At 45.3% G+C, this 15,994-nt stretch overlaps 2 protein-coding genes across 2 annotated transcripts; one reads left to right on the top strand and one right to left on the bottom strand.

Moving 5' to 3' along the window:
• Window positions 1-386: 386 nt before the first annotated feature.
• Window positions 387-3,827, top strand: LOC308285653 (rabankyrin-5-like; the record flags this gene model as incomplete). Its single annotated transcript, XM_080726486.1, has 1 exon — window positions 387-3,827. The coding sequence occupies one exon, from the start codon at window positions 387-389 to the stop codon at window positions 3,825-3,827; it is 3,441 nt and encodes a 1,146-aa protein (XP_080582612.1).
• A 1,718-nt stretch (window positions 3,828-5,545) lies between these two features.
• LOC308284805 (dolichyl-diphosphooligosaccharide--protein glycosyltransferase subunit MAGT1-like) lies at window positions 5,546-6,475 on the bottom strand (the record flags this gene model as incomplete). Its single annotated transcript, XM_080725532.1, has 1 exon — window positions 5,546-6,475. One exon carries the CDS (start codon window positions 6,473-6,475, stop codon window positions 5,546-5,548), a length of 930 nt encoding a protein of 309 aa, XP_080581658.1.
• Window positions 6,476-15,994: the final 9,519 nt, after the last annotated feature.

Genomic DNA, 15,994 nt, shown 5'->3' with positions numbered 1-15,994 from the left:
GAAGTGTTGTGACAGTTGTTTGGTAATTTCTGGACTGGAGAATTCCATTTATGAAGATCCATGCTAACACAGAGTAAAACGTAGGAACGGTTTTCACCGTTCAAAAAACCTGGAACATGTTATATCGATTCTTGATTATGACATGTGTACTGTGACATCAGTCATATCCATATTTGGGGGAAAAATAGACAGACACACATACAAAGACAGACATATCTATTTGTCTCTATCTGTAGTGTCTGTCCGTTTCAGGCATTTTCTCACATTTCTCAGGCTCTCTGCCGAACTGCACATGGACCTTTGGAAAACTCGGACCAACTCCCACTGGCGGTTCCATCATATCTCTGTACAGAACAACGAAGCCGCAGAGCTGAGCACTGAGCATCATGGTAGAGGATGAGGTGACCAAGCTCCAGAAGCACCTGGCCCTGCTCAGGCAGGAGTATGTGAAGATGCAGCAGAAGCTGGCTAATACAGAAAGACGCAGTGCTGTGACGGCCGCTCAAGCCTCCAGACAGGGTTCCCCCATCTCAGATGCTGGAGACACGTTCATTAGCCGCCTGCTGAACATTGTGGCCCACCTCTACCAACAGGAACAGTACAGTGACCTGAAAGTAAAAGTCGCAGGGGAGGAGTTCAGGGCCCATAAGTTTGTGTTGGCTGCTCGAAGTGACGTCTGGAGTCTGGCCAACCTGGCCACCACCTCAGTACTGGATCTATCAGACACCAAGCCTGATATCGCCCAAGCAATGTTGCGCTGGATATACACTGACATCTTGGAGCTTAGTGGGGACGATGCCTTTCTTATTGACCTGATGAAGCTGGCCAACCGCTTCCAACTGCAGCTGCTCAGAGAGAGGTGCGAGAAGGGTGTGATGTCCTCTGTTAATGTTAGGAACTGCATTCGCTTCTACCAAACGGCAGATGAGCTCAATGCCACCACACTGATGAACTACTGTGGGGAAATCATAGCCAATCACTGGGATGACCTGAGGAAGGAAGACTTCAGTACCATGGGTGCCCAGCTCCTTTACAAGATGATCAAGTCCAAAACTGAGTATCCACTCCACAAAGCCATACAAGTGGAGAGGGAGGATGTCATTTTCCTTTACCTCATCCACATGGACTCACAGTTACCGGCCAAGCTGAATGAACTGGACAACAATGGGGACCTGGCACTAGACTTGGCCCTCTTGCGTAAACTGGACAGCATTGCTACCACACTGGTGAACCACAAAGCAGATGTGGATATGGTAGACCAGAGTGGATGGAGCCTCCTGCATAAGGCCATCCAACGAGGCGATGAGTTTGCCTCTACCTTCCTGATCCGCCACTCTGCCCAGGTTAATGCAGCCACAGGGGCGATGGAGACCCCCCTCCACCTGGTCTGCTTCAGCCCCAAAAAAGACTCTGGGGAGGTTATGAACAGCATGGCGCGAATTGCAGAGGCCCTACTCAAAGCTGGAGCCAACCCCAACATGCAGAACAGTAAGGGCAGAACCCCTTTGCATGAGTCTGTGGAATCAGGGAATGAGCCTGTGTTTAACCAACTCCTACAGTGCAAACAGCTTGACCTGGAGCTCAAGGACTATGAGGGCAACACGGCCCTGTGGCTGGCCCTGCAGTACATCACAGTCTTCGGAGACAACTCAGTACATCTGTTTGATAACAGCTTCGCAGCTCAGCTCATCCAGAGAGGTGGCAACCCTGACACGCCTGATGCTACCACAGGAAACTGCCTCCTGCAGAGGGCCGCAGGGGCTGGCAATGAGGCGGCCGCCATCTTCCTTTCCACTCATGGGGCAAAGGTCAACCATGTCAACAAATGGGGGGAGACCCCTCTCCATACAGCGTGTCGCGGTGGCCTGGCAAGGCTGACTGCTGAACTGCTCCAACAGGGAGCCAACCCCAATCTGCAGACCCGCAAGGCCTTGCCTGAAGAGGCTCATGGTGTGGCACTGCAGACCCCCCTCCACATGGCCATCTCTCACAACCAGTCAGATGTTGTCTCTGTCATCGTGGAGCAGAAAGCCACAAACAAATTGAAAATTAACCCGGATTTCAGCCTCAGAGACTCCATGGATCAGACAGTACTGGGATTGGCCCTCTGGACAGGTATGCACACCATAGCGGCTCAGCTGTTGGGATCCGGGGCTTCCATCAATGACATCATGTCAAACGGAAAAGCCCTTCTGCACATGGCCATCCAAAGACAGGACAGCAAGAGTGCCATGTTTCTGCTGAAGCATCAGGCTGACATTAATGTTCGGACTCAAGAGGGCCATACTTCCCTCCAGCTAGCCATCACCAACCAGCTTCCCGTCATAGTGGATGCCATTTGCATGCGAGGGGCAGACATGTCTGTGGTCGATGAGAAAGGCGACCCTCCCCTCTGGCTGGCCCTGAAGAATGGCTTGGAAGACATTGCCTCTACACTGGTGTGCCATGGTTGTGATGTAACTTGTTGGAGCTCCGGTCCCTCAGGCTGTTTGCAGACCCTTCTGCACAGGGCCGTGGATGAGAACAACGAGACCTCAGCCTGCTTCCTCATTCGGAGTGGTTGCGATGTAAACAGCCCCAGACGGCCAGGTCCCAATGGGGAGGGCGATGAAGAGGCTTGGGATGGACAGTGTCCCCTCCACATGGCAAGTAGCTGGGGGTTGGACAAAGTAGTCCAGTGTCTTCTTGAGTCTGGGGCTAATGTAAATGCACAGGATTCTGAGGGCCGAGCTCCTATCCACATTGCCATTAGCAACCAGCATAATGTCATTACCCAGCTTCTGATTTCCCATCTGGAGATATGTCTGAACATACGCGACCACCAGGGCATGGCCCCATTTGCCTGTGCCATGACCCACAAGAACAGCAAGGCTGCTGAGGCAATCCTTCAGAGAGAGCCAGGGGCTGCTGAGCAGGTGGACAACAAGGGGCATAATATCCTCCATGTGGCCGTGCAGAACCTGGACATTGAGAGTGTCCTGTTCCTCATCAGTGTCCAGGCCAACGTCAACTCCAGCATGCAGGACTTGGTCAAACTCACTCCACTCCACCTGGCTGTCCAGGTGGCCTCAGAGATCATTGTCCGCAGCCTGCTGCTTGCGGGGGCCAACGTGAATCAAGTGACCAAACACAGGCAGACAGCCCTACACTTGGCTGCCCAGCAGGACCTGGCTACTATTTGCTCCGTGCTGCTGGAGAATGGGATTGAGTTTGCTGCTGAAGATGTGAATGGCAATAATGCTCTGCACCTGGCTGTGATGCATGGTCGCCTTAACAATGTCCGAGCCCTTCTCACAGAATCCAACATTGACGCACAGGCCTTCAATCTTGGGGGTCACTCACCGATGCACGTCCTGGGGCATTATGGGAAGGAGAACGCAGCTGCCATCTTTGAGTTGTTCTTGGAGTGCATGCCTGAATACCCCCTGGACAAACCAGATAATGAAGGGAACACAATTCTACTGCTGGCCTACATGAAGGGAAATGCGAACCTTTGCCATGCCATCGCGAGGTCCGGGGCTCGTCTGGGCATCAGCAACAATAAGGGCATCAACATTTTCAACCACAAAATGCCCACCAAGCATTTGCTCTTCCGCCTTCTCGATATGCTGTCTAATGAACCCCCATGGTGTGATGGGGCCAACTGCGATGAATGTACTGCCAAGTTTGGAGTCGCCACATGGAAATATCACTGCCGCCACTGTGGGCGCCTGCTGTGTCACAAGTGCTCTATAAAAGTGATTGCCATCATCAAGTTTGGCCTGAACAAACCTGTGAGGGTGTGTGACATCTGCTATGATGTGCTTTGTTTAGGAGTAGTATCATAATCCAACAGCCTGACCATCATCATTTAAATAGCCTTGTCATGCATGACAAGGCTATTTAAATGATCCACAGGGATGTTTTGATGTAGAATTTATATACTTTTTGTTTAATCGAGTATCACAAAGAGAAGCGCATCAGCTAGATGAGATGACGGCTGGACTTTGTTCGAGGGGAGCGGTGTTACACAGATGATCTTTTCATTAGATCTACACTTCACTCAAAGCCAAGTTCTATTAACATAACAATGATATGTATTGGATCATTCACAACATTCAGAGAACCCTGTTCCCCATTTGGGAGTCAAGAAACATGTATTGTTCACCTGAACACTATGGCACTGTTAATCGGTATACACTATACAAGGAACAACATGGGTTCTACAGTGTTCTGATTTGTTATTCTTTGAATTAAGAAAGTCTGAATGTGAATGTGAATATGAGAAATTGATTGGTAAAAGATGTGGACTATTTCTTCTCAGTTTGAAAAAGGGGTGGAACATGTGACATGAGTCACACTTGCAAATGAATATAACTCATATATGCATATATCTCTTTAAGTCCTTGTCCCTTTTATGCCCATTTATGGAGATCCCTGATGTCATCTATCTATAAATTAGGGAAATCTACGTCTGTGTGTGCGCGTGGGTGGCTGCGCTGACGTCATCCAATGGGAAAACCCTTGAAAAATCAATCTGGCGATGACGTCATCATCAATAAGTGCGACCTGATTTAAACGTAAAGGGTGATGTCATATTGAGGGCACACAGGAAAACAGGTCACATTAAAGATTATTTATATCTAAGGTGCTCTTTATCAGGATTACATGGCAATTCTGATCATCCTCACCTTGTGACGAGGATGGATGGAACTTTCCAGAGAACTTTTCTCTTGTGTACACCTACTGTATAATGTACAGTATATATTAGGATGTTACAATATTGTTGAGGATCCAACAAGCGTGTATATATTTATGTATATAATCTGTAACAATAACAACACTGAATCCTAAATTCTCCATACTGCATGCCCATATATGAGCATATCGGTCAGTCTTATGGTAGCATGTACTGTAGGGGGGCTTAAAACGTTTAATGGGATCATCCATTTCTATTCATGTGGACTGACCATAATAGCAGTGGAAATTGTTTATCCATTACAAATTAGGTGTTGCCCAATGCCCAATTCAGGAACTTAATAGAAACTTCAAATCCTAAGAAACAAGCTGCATTGGCAGGGAAAACTCTGAGCATGACAGCAGTGAAACCTTTATAAAGAGAGGTTACGCCCTTCTCCCTAATCAGCTCACGTAGAACATTCCAGAAACCATTTGGATACTTTCCCTCTGGAGCAGTTTTGGAATCGAGACTTGAGAACATCGGGCGGAATTGCCACAGTTGTTCTTCAGCCACTCATAGGTCATGAAGTACATCCCACCCCAAGCCAAATCCAAAGAAATAGATGGCATACATGAGTGTTACTCCAATTATAAGAGTTTGCATGAACTAGCTCCGCAAGCTGCGCCTCATAAAAATTGCCAACGAAAAAAATACAAGCAATGATAACTGTGTAAAGCTGAACAAGTTGAAGTTTGATTGAAATTTGTAGCTCAAAAACAAAAGACTAATTTGGGTTTGACAGCACTTTGGAGAACCAACTGTTGATATGTTGATACTTCATCTGCCTGGACGACACATGGTTGATTCTAATTCATCGGGAAGGTATCAGCGGCACTTTACTTTGAAAACAGATAGCAGCCCACCAAAGAAAAGGAACACCAGACCAATACCCGTAACACACATTGTCTTCCTATACCCAGAATCCAAGTCAGAGGTAGCAGCCTCACATAGCAGCACTATTCCTATGGTAACAGCGGCATTGCAAAACCCAACGATGTGGGTCTCAAATACAAACTGACCACGTCTGCCGGGATAGACGTAACGCAAATATCCAGCATAGGGCGGTCCTTTGATATGGTTCCACATCTGCCCTGAAATCATAAGGAGGACAGAGCCCAGTGCACAGAAGGCCCAGACATTCCTTTTGGAAAGAAACCCCAAGTTCTTGCGGGCTTGACGATAGGCAAGCCCACAGATTACAGCCAAGAAGCACAGAATAACTGTTCTTTGATAGTTAGAAGGATGAATGACATGGATGTGTACATCGGTCCGGTCTGCCACCCATCTAGCCAGCTGTTCAGCTTTAAAGCCTCTGATCTGGGGATCAAAGGTATCAGACGGACTAGGTTTCCCTTTGGATGGGAAATGGAGGAATTTTGTAGCAGAATTTAAATTTAGCATCTTAAAGACATCTGGAGCTTCATCAAAATCCACAGTTGCAAAGAAGACTTTGTCCGTGAAGACGGAGGAGAAACGCCAAGAATTAGCCAGCACCTGCAATTCATCAGCAACTTGTTTGCAGCTCTTACACCGTCTTTGTGGCCGTAGTGGTGCGAAGAGGACTACAACTGAGTAATTTCTGGGGGACGCCAGGACAAGGCGATGGAACATATCTCCATTCATCCTGATGACAGAATGCTGGGAAGCCCACTTCATCATCTCACCTACCTTCTCTGACAGCAAAGATCCTTCATTCCTGTGAGCATTCGAAGGAGCGAAGAAGAGAATGGATAAAAATAAAACCTTCAGGAACATCTTCTCAGACACTAACTCCACCTCGGATGAACGTGGATTATGGACTATATAGCATGCTCTACCACTTACAATGTACAGTGGCACAAACGTCAAGTAAAGCTTGGCCAATCGGAAATCCTCCCAAAACATTTTCAGAAATGTTCAAAACATTTCTAAAATAGCGAAAATAGCAGATCTACAATTCACAGCCAGGCATGACAAGATGATAAGGCGCACGGACGCTATGCTATAGTAAGCCAGGTTAATTGAGCCGGCGCGTGGCTTGATCTACAGTGAATGTTTATTGATTTTGACATACCAATTATGAAACTGCCACTCACTGGAGACAGATGGACAGGCACTCCACAGCTGATATGGAACACCTGTAGTCTGAGAAATGCTGGCACCATGCCCAGCTAACAGGACATCAAACTGGACCCTGGTCACCCTCAGGTACCGCTGGTGGAAGTGGCAGTCATCCAGTCCAGACACAGTTACTGGAGAATGCGGGTGCTTTTCACAGAGCTGAGCATGCAAATGGTGTTCTGGGAGTTGCACCACAAGTACCGGTATACAGTAGAAGGCAGCAATGGTGGTGCTGGTGAATCAAATGAAGGGAGTAGACCTTTTGCTTTGAATCTGGTTTCCATAACGTAGACAATAGACATGCTATAAACCAGTGATCTATCTATCTATCTTTCTAGCTTATTTCTATCTCTATCTCTTCTTTCTTTCTTTCTTTCTTTCTTTCTTTCTTTCTTTCTTTCTTTCTTTCTTTCTTTCTTTCAACAAACGCTGTGAGAGGCCTGCATTACAAAAAGGTTTGCACACTGACCGCAAATGATTGTGTACTGTGTTCTATCCGTCTGTCATTCAATGTTATATGAGATACTTAAATGGTTTCCTATTATATGGAAATAAGCTTAGTCTTTTCTAGGATCTCCTTTTAGTAGACCTTGTACCAGTTAATTGTACTGTCATGAAACTGTACTTTTTCCTATCCAAACTTCTTCTAATAAAGTCTTCAATCAATCAATCAATGGAGAAAGGACAGGGTAATTGCTTGTATTGTTTATATATGGAAGACTAATACAGGAGGAGCTGGAATATGAATGAATGATCACATACACTAGCGTTGTATTTTAAAGTCACTGTACACATGGTGGCGTGTTCTCTCCTTCGCGTCACCAGTGCCCATACCCTATGTGGGGTGGCAAAAGGGCCTGCCTTTCTGTGTGGAGACTTTGCATCTTCTCCCTGTGTCCCCTAGGTAGGTACCCTCACAAACAACATGCCGTAATCCTGGTCTCTATACTGCCTCTCCTGGTCAGTCGGGGCGCCTGATGGAGGGGAAAGGAACTGGTGGGAATAACGTGTTCCTTGTTCCACGTGCTACATCCCACTGGGGAAACTCCCCCCTGTTAGGTGAAAAGAAGCAGCTTGGACTCCTCGTGCATTGAAGGAAGCATGAGTCACAGTTTGTTGCTCTCCCCTGGTTGGCAGAGGGAGTGTAGCGCCTACGATTACACATAGCAATTGGCACTGGGTGAAAAAATGGGTTACAAAAATCATGGGATAAAAATTTAAAAGAAAATAAAAGAAAAAGAAAAACAGCGTGTAGGCATGAGATGAAAAAACTGTGGCCGAAGCAGTGGGACTCAAGTTACTTCTAGCTGAGGAAAACATCAAACCTGCTACTTACTACTATGAGTGTACTTACTGTACCTGTTTACTGCTTAGATGATAATTTTAACAAAAACAGCCACAAGAGGGAGTTATGCTTATAGACTCATTGTAGGTAAAGAAGAAAACACAAGGATATAATAAATGCATGCAAATAAACAACTCTGAAGCCAGTGGCATCACACGCACACTGGTGTTTCGCTAAAAGGAAAGGTGAAAATCGAAAATCGAAATGACATGGGCAAACCTGGGACATCAGGTTGGAAGTGATTACCCCAACAACCTCCGCTGACACAACAACGTGAACAGCTCTATAATCACATGACAAGGGAAGGAAATCTAGATGGAGGTTTGTGTGTGTGTGTGTGTGTGTGTGTGTGTGTGTGTGTGTGTGTGTGTGTGTGTGTGTGTGTGTGTGTGTGTGTGTGTGTGTGTGTGTGTGTGTGTGTGTGTGTGTGTGTGTGCGATCGTGTGTGGAGGAGATGTAAGCAGGCAGCAGGCGTGGCATCTCATCAGGAAATGTGGTCGTCAGCTTGCTGTCTGGGTGCGCTGACCCAACAGGACTGGTTTGCCGGGCAGCTGTCTGTGACAACATGTCAATCTTGCTGCTAGCCAATCAGTCTCTCTGACAGAAGAGGGTTCTTGTTGTCAAAGAGGGGAGAAGGAAGGTTGGCTTGTCATCAGTTGTCCTTTTCCTCTTTCTCTCAACCATTCTACTGCACGGAGAAAGAACATAGGGGCACCTGTGGGATATTTTCTGAGAGTATTTCCTACATTTCCTGAATTCATAATAAAATCTCAAATCCACCTTCCCACTGATCCACCAACGTCCAAATTTCACTATGGATTGTACAAGACTGACGTCATATTGCTTCCAGTTACTTAAGCATAAGGAGGGAGGTAGCACTGGCCTGATACGCACCACGATAAGCATACGACAGCAGTGACGTCACAATGACATCCATTCGAAATGTGTCTATTTCAAGAGAAACCGAATTAAGAACACAGCACATAAAGTCTTTCCACAACAGGAGGAGGTATTGATCAGACTACTTGAACCTAAGTTGAGTGGGGACTTTAAACCACGATTGAAATTGAGGGAACATTCTACAGGAGGTCGTGTTGATACTGCTGACGTCCTGTAGAATCAGGATTGAGTGTGAAAGTAAACTTCAGGGAGCGTTCTAGAGGGAGACTTACCGCGACCAAGGGTTGTCTGAAGCTTCACCCAGAGACGTAATGTCTTCCCAGCCTTCCTTTTCAGAAGAGGACTTTTCCTGTCCTGTGTGTCGTGACATATTTAAACACCCTGTCATCGTGTCATGTAGCCACAGCTTTTGTAGGGCCTGTCTGCTGGAATGGTGGACACATAAGGAGATAAAAGAATGTCCAGTTTGTAAGAAAATATCTCCAGTGGATAACCCACCTTGTAACCTGGCTCTGAAGAACCTGTGTGAGACTTTCATTACGGAACAACGTCAGGAATTGGATCCCAATAAGGAGGAAGTCCAGAAATCGCTAAACCTCTTGCATGTGACACTGGAGGTTTTCAACAAGGTCAAAACGAACTGTCACCAAGCAGCAGAACACATTAAGATCCAGACCCAGAACACAGAGAGGCAGATCAAAGAACAGTTTAAGAAGCTTCATCACTTTCTACAGGAGGAAGAGAAGGCCAGGATCGTTGCACTGAGGGAGGAAGAGGAGCAGAAGAGCCAGGTGATGAAGGAGAAGATTGAGGGCATGAACAGAGAGATATCATCACTTTCAAACACGATCAGAGTCATAGAGATGGAGCTGAGTGCTGAACACATCTCGTTCCTGCACAACTACAAGGCCACTGTGGAGAGAGTCCAGTCCACACTGCAGGACCCACAGCTGATCTCAGTAGCATTGATAGATAGGGCCAAACATCTGGGCAACCTGACCTACAGAGTGTGGGACAAGATGAAGGACATTGTCTCCTACACTCCTGTGATTCTGGACCCCAACACTGCCTATCCAGAACTCATCCTATCTGATGATCTGACCAGTGTGAGGTGTGGGGACGAACAGCATCTTCCCGACAGTCCAGAAAGGTTTGATTACAATGGAAATATCCTGGGTTCTGAGGGCTTTAGCTCTGGGACGCACAGCTGGGACGTCGAGGTTGGAGGAAATAGACGTTGGTCGGTAGGCGTGTCCGAATCCTTCCAGAGGAAGGGAGTAAGACGGGGCAACTTCTGGACAATCATGTTATCCGATGGTGAATACACAGCATCGCAAACAGGGTCAGTCACTGATCTTTCAGAGAAGCAGAAACCAGGGAGGATCAGAGTCCAACTGGACTGGCACAAAGGGAAGCTGTTCTTCTCTGATCCTGATACTAACACACACATACACACCTTCACACACACTTTCACTGACCCTCTCGTTCCATTCATTTACAACGGCGACACGCTCCCTCTGAAGATGTTACCAAGTAAGATCAGTGTAATTAACGATGATGACCACAACTTTCGTTCTTAAAGGGAATTAGTACTACATTTTAGAATCCTTATGATGTTCTAGGAAAGCCAATATGAACTAACTAGTGTCTCCTAAAACAACACTCCAATCAACCTTTTTGTGTGATCGGCATTGTGTTTGATGTATATGTTGTATGTTTACTGTCACTTTTTTTTGTTTGGACACTTTTTTTTAGCACCTTTATTTCAACAGGAATAGATACACAACACGTTGTTTATAGCAGAGGTTCTTAATCATGTATTTGGCCATGGACCCCCATCTGAAAATATTTTGTGCCAGGGACCCCCATATGGGAAGCTTTGTGTTAAAATCATTCCACATTTTACCCAATTCCTGAATATCTAAAATACTCATTTAGGTGGTTAAATCGTTCCTGGTTTAGCTGGGGACCCCCTGTAACGCCCTGGGGGTCCCTGGACCCCACTTTTAGAACCACGGGTGTATTGAACAAAATCACAATCACACAATCACAAACACGCCATGCAGGGGTGAAGATGAAGTGCTTGCTTTAATTGATGTTTGACACCTTTTGGCGTGAATGCCAGGTGAACTTTAACTCTACCCCTTCCCGTCTCAGACTCGTTGAAAGAGAGAGTAACTACACTTTTGTCAGGAACACTCACGTCAAAGTAGATTTAAACATTTATGCATAAATGGAATGCAGTTAATCTTGCATGGCGTCAAAGGGCTCCGCGTTCGGAGATGTTCCCTGAATTTTGTGCTTGCTTAGCATGCTTGCTCATCAGGGAATGTTAAGCAAGAGCCCCATAGGCATACAATAGCAATACACATAACTTAAATCAACAGACATAATCACAGGTATTTGAGCTTAGCCAGACTGACCAAAGGTGGAGGAGGCACCTAGCAGCGCGTATCCGAGCTCGGATAACCAAGCATAGAAAAAGCGAGACGTATTTATAGGAGCCTTCCCTACTGAATAAGAGCTTTGATTGGAGTATGACAGTGTATAAACAGTGTACAAATAATAACAAAAAAGGGAATGACGACGATGTGCTTCATGAACACCCATTCATTATGAGGATACTGTTCTTTGAACCACACAATAGACTAGAGTATGGAGTATGTACAGTACATTGCTTTGGCAACGTATGTTTTCTCATGCCAATAAAACCTCTTTGAAATAAATTGAATTGTATGGAACTATTGGTCGCCCCATGGCAAGCATTACTTTTTCATCCTTGTCGTTATCTCTGAGCACACGTAAACAAATTCAAAGTTAGCTGTGGCGATAAATGATCGAACATTGAATATGTGAATATTCTTCATTTAATATGGACGTCTGTGGGAGTGTCATACCTCAATTGAACAAAAATGTGCAAAAAACTAAAAAACGGAGTGGAGAGCATGTGTGGAGGAAGAGAGGTGTTGCTAAAGAGACTGCTGGAGGTGCTGTGTGATGAACACACTGAACATTTAATTAAAACTAATACAAATTTGTGGTTTGAGGTTTCACAATTATATAATCGTGAATCTTATTCAGTTCACTCAAACGTCACATTTTGTGAGCTGTTGTACCTTGCTCTCGTCTCCTCCCCATTACCACACAAGGATTAAAAAACAGATAATTGTACAACCCATCTCTCCGTCCGTCAAGCTCACAGAGAAACAATAAAGACAAATGACCAAAGATATATGATACTGGAAGGCAGTGGAAGCACAATGAATAACAACGCCATTAAAGTATGTTTATGGCGCTCGGGTGGCGCAGTGGTAAAAGTGTCTGCCCACCATCGGGGAGGTTGTGGGTTCAAACCGTGGTGCATCCGGCTTTGTCCAGTGTCTCTACACGAACACAATTGGCCCGAGTTCGGGGCAGGGAAGCCGGGCGGGGTGTGTGATAATTGTCACTGCACGTGCTCCTACGGGCTGGGGGGGTTGGGAGGGGAGTGTTAGGGCGGAAGGAGTAGGATGAAGGCTGCTGGTGGGTCCTCTCTGGTAGGTGAGTCACTATAGTATACAGTAGGAGTCAGCAAGGTTCAACAGCAGACACACACAGAAATGTGTGTGGGGAGGAAACAACTGGCATAATGACTCATCTTTTTCCACTAAAAATAAATATTATCAATAATCCTGATTATAATATTATTATAAGCCAAATCATCAGGATTGGCCTCTGAGCTCATTCATCCTATAACGAGGTCCTGGCTGTTCTGAGATGTCTTCTACACACTGCCAGTCAGGCAAGGAAGTCATTCTTATATATCCACCATTAATATGTTTTTAAATAAGAGTTTTATATGTGCACGCATGCGTGCCTGCACACGTAAAACGGACGTGTGCCATAGCATACCGTTTCATATTTGAAAGATCTTCTTAACAGTTTTTTTTTCCCCTGTTTTTTTTTCCCAGGCTGAAGGCAAGAGTGGGGATTATTGTCGCTTCAAATGTCGCTTCAAACCGTAAAATTGTGAAAATGGCTGATCTATAAGCTCACAATGATAGCATTGTGACCCATTGTGAACACGTAGATCTGCTACAGACAGCATACTATAAACAAGCAATATCAAACATAAAGTGCATGGTTAAATCTTAAAAAATGTGTGAGCCTATATCTCTAAATGTATTAAACCATATTTATCTTGTGAGGACCAAGAACATTGTCCTCACAATGTCTATCTCTAAAATGCTATACTCACACACACACACACGCGCGCACACACACACACACACACACACACACACACACACACACACACACACACACACACACACACACACACACACACACACACACACACACACACACACATGCGCTCGCGCACAACTGATAAGTGGAAATCCTGGATCCCTTCTTCCCTCAAAGATCCCTCCCTCTGTCTGTCCCTCTAATTGAACACCACAGTGGAAACGGGTCCCCTGGACTTATTTGTGTCATCGTTTTAGCCTTAAAGTCTGACTGCACCTCGTGCTGTTTACATTTCTGTCTAATAGAGTACTCAACCAATCAATCAATACATGCACGCACACACGCACACGCGCACGCACACGCACACGCAGACACACACACACTCTTGCATGCACGCACAACGTACAAACATGCGCTTGTACACCGTGCAGGGGCGTCACACCAAATTCTGGGCCCTGGGTACAAGGATTCACTGCGGGCCCCCCATGAATGTTAACTATTGAAAAATAGCAGATATACAAGCTCACAGCGCGGCACCGAGTGCCGCGCTGCGAGCTTGTAGATCTGCTATTTTGGAAAAATTGTGAAAATGTGTGCAAGAAACCCATGTTTCCATGTCAGTGGTGCTCAAACTTTTTCATGTGAAGGACCCCCAAAATGATATGAATTTGGCCACGGACCCCCATCTCAAAATATTTAGTTCCAGGGACCCCCCCCCCCCCGGAAGCAATATTTGAGTTACAAATGTTCGCTTAAAAAAATACATATTCAAAGATTTGCACACATTTTCACGACTTTTCAAAAATAGCAGATCTACAAGCTCACAGCGCGGCACTCGGTGCCGCGCTGTGAGCTTGTATATCTGCTATTTTTCAATAGCTACAGTTACTAGGGCCCCTCCACCTTGGGCCCTGGTAACTCAGTCGAACTTTCCTACCCCTTGTGACGCCCCTGACACCGTGCTGCACACAGCCACACACACACACACACAGACCGCAGCGCTACCTCTCTCTCTCCCCTCAGTGCAGGGATGTCAGCTTCCTGGAGCACGGTGGCCAGGCTGAGGCTCCCCGGGGAGATGAGAACTAGGAGCAGGGATGGTGAAAGACAAATAAATAAAATAACATTGTTGTTGCACCTTGGAGATGACCCTTTTGTTATTCGCTTTTTGGTTTCTTTGTTTGTTTGTTTGTTTGTTTGTTTGTAAAATATACATTTACATTTGAAATAAAGAAAGTGAGAAACATATTTCCCTTCTAGTTGAACCACTTAACCCATTCAGAACGGGTACACACAACACATTATTGTGTATCAATATTTTATGCTTTAACTATTGAAAAATAGCAGATATACAAGCTCACAGCGCGGCACCGAGTGCCGCGCTGCAAGCTTGTAGATCTGCTATTTTTGAAAAATCATGAAAATTCGAATTTTGACCCGATTCTAAGTGTCTTTTGAATTTTGAATGTTTCTATGTCAGCAATCTGGCTATAACCATCGTCAAAGAAAAGGTCCTTTTCTCTTAAATGGAGCTCAGTTAGTCTGTTCTTGAGGGACTACTATGTCAGTGGTTCTCAAACTTTTTTCTTGTGAAGGACCCCCAAACTGATATGTATTTGGCCACGCACCCCCATCTAAAAATATTTAGTTACAGGGACCACCCAGAAGCAAAATTTGAGTTACAAACGTTCGCTTTGAAAATACATATATTCAAAGATTTGCACACATTTTCACGACTTTTTCAAAAAAATAGCAGATCTACAAGCTTGCAGCGCGGCACTCGGTGCCGCGTTGTGAGCTTGTATATCTGCTATTTTTCACTGGTTAAAGCATTCAATAATTCTAGTCCTGAATCACCAGGTAGGTATACCAAATAGGCAAAATAGCAGATCTACAACGTGGACGTGCCACAATGTACAGTGGTTTGTAGCAGTGGTTTGTAACTGTTTTACTATATTAATGTTTGGACATCGGACTGGAGAGCAGAGCAGATATAGGGTCACTCAGAAGAACCATTATGGGGCTATTTTAATCTTGTCTTGGGATATTTTATTCGCAAACAAAAACATGTAAATCCTATAAAATGGACAGTGCGGGGTTAGTGTGTCATTCATCCATTGTCACTTTTTATACGGGATATGGGACATGTATGGGGATTTCGGGGACCTAGTTGCAGAGCACCAGGCTAGCTGGGTCACAAACAGGTTTTGACATACTGTCTTAACCAATGGATCCCGTCCATACAAGTTTAATGACATGTGCTGCCTGGGGTTGTCATATATAATTAAGGTGTTTCCCTGGGCTGATGCTCTTACAAAAGCTGGTTACAATTCACAGGGAAGTAAGGGGAGAAAGTGTTTTTGAGTACAACATAATGTGAGAGTAATATACCATGATATGACATCCCCAAACTTCCAAACCATTTTCAAATGTACATTTAGCTTAAAGACATCTATCTGTCTTACAGAAATACCCAGCCCCACAAGAATTCAGTAAAACCTGAGTTATACTTGATTGCACACGGGTGTCGTAGCCGATCTACAAACTCACAATGCGTTGTGAGATTGCAATCTGCTATTTTCAGTGCAGGTTACTGGTGCCCAACTGAGTGTGAATCAGGCTTAAGTGTGTCAAAGTAAGCGTGTTAGCCTTGATGATTCTGCCACTCGACAGAATCCGGTGACGACGAGGGTTATTCCAGC

This window comes from Nannobrachium achirus (assembly GCF_963921795.1).
Source record: "Nannobrachium achirus genome assembly, chromosome: 5".
NCBI classification, from domain to species: Eukaryota; Metazoa; Chordata; class Actinopteri; order Myctophiformes; family Myctophidae; genus Nannobrachium; species Nannobrachium achirus.
The sequence above is the reverse complement of the archived record's forward strand: the minus strand, read 5'-3'. Positions and strand labels throughout refer to the sequence as shown.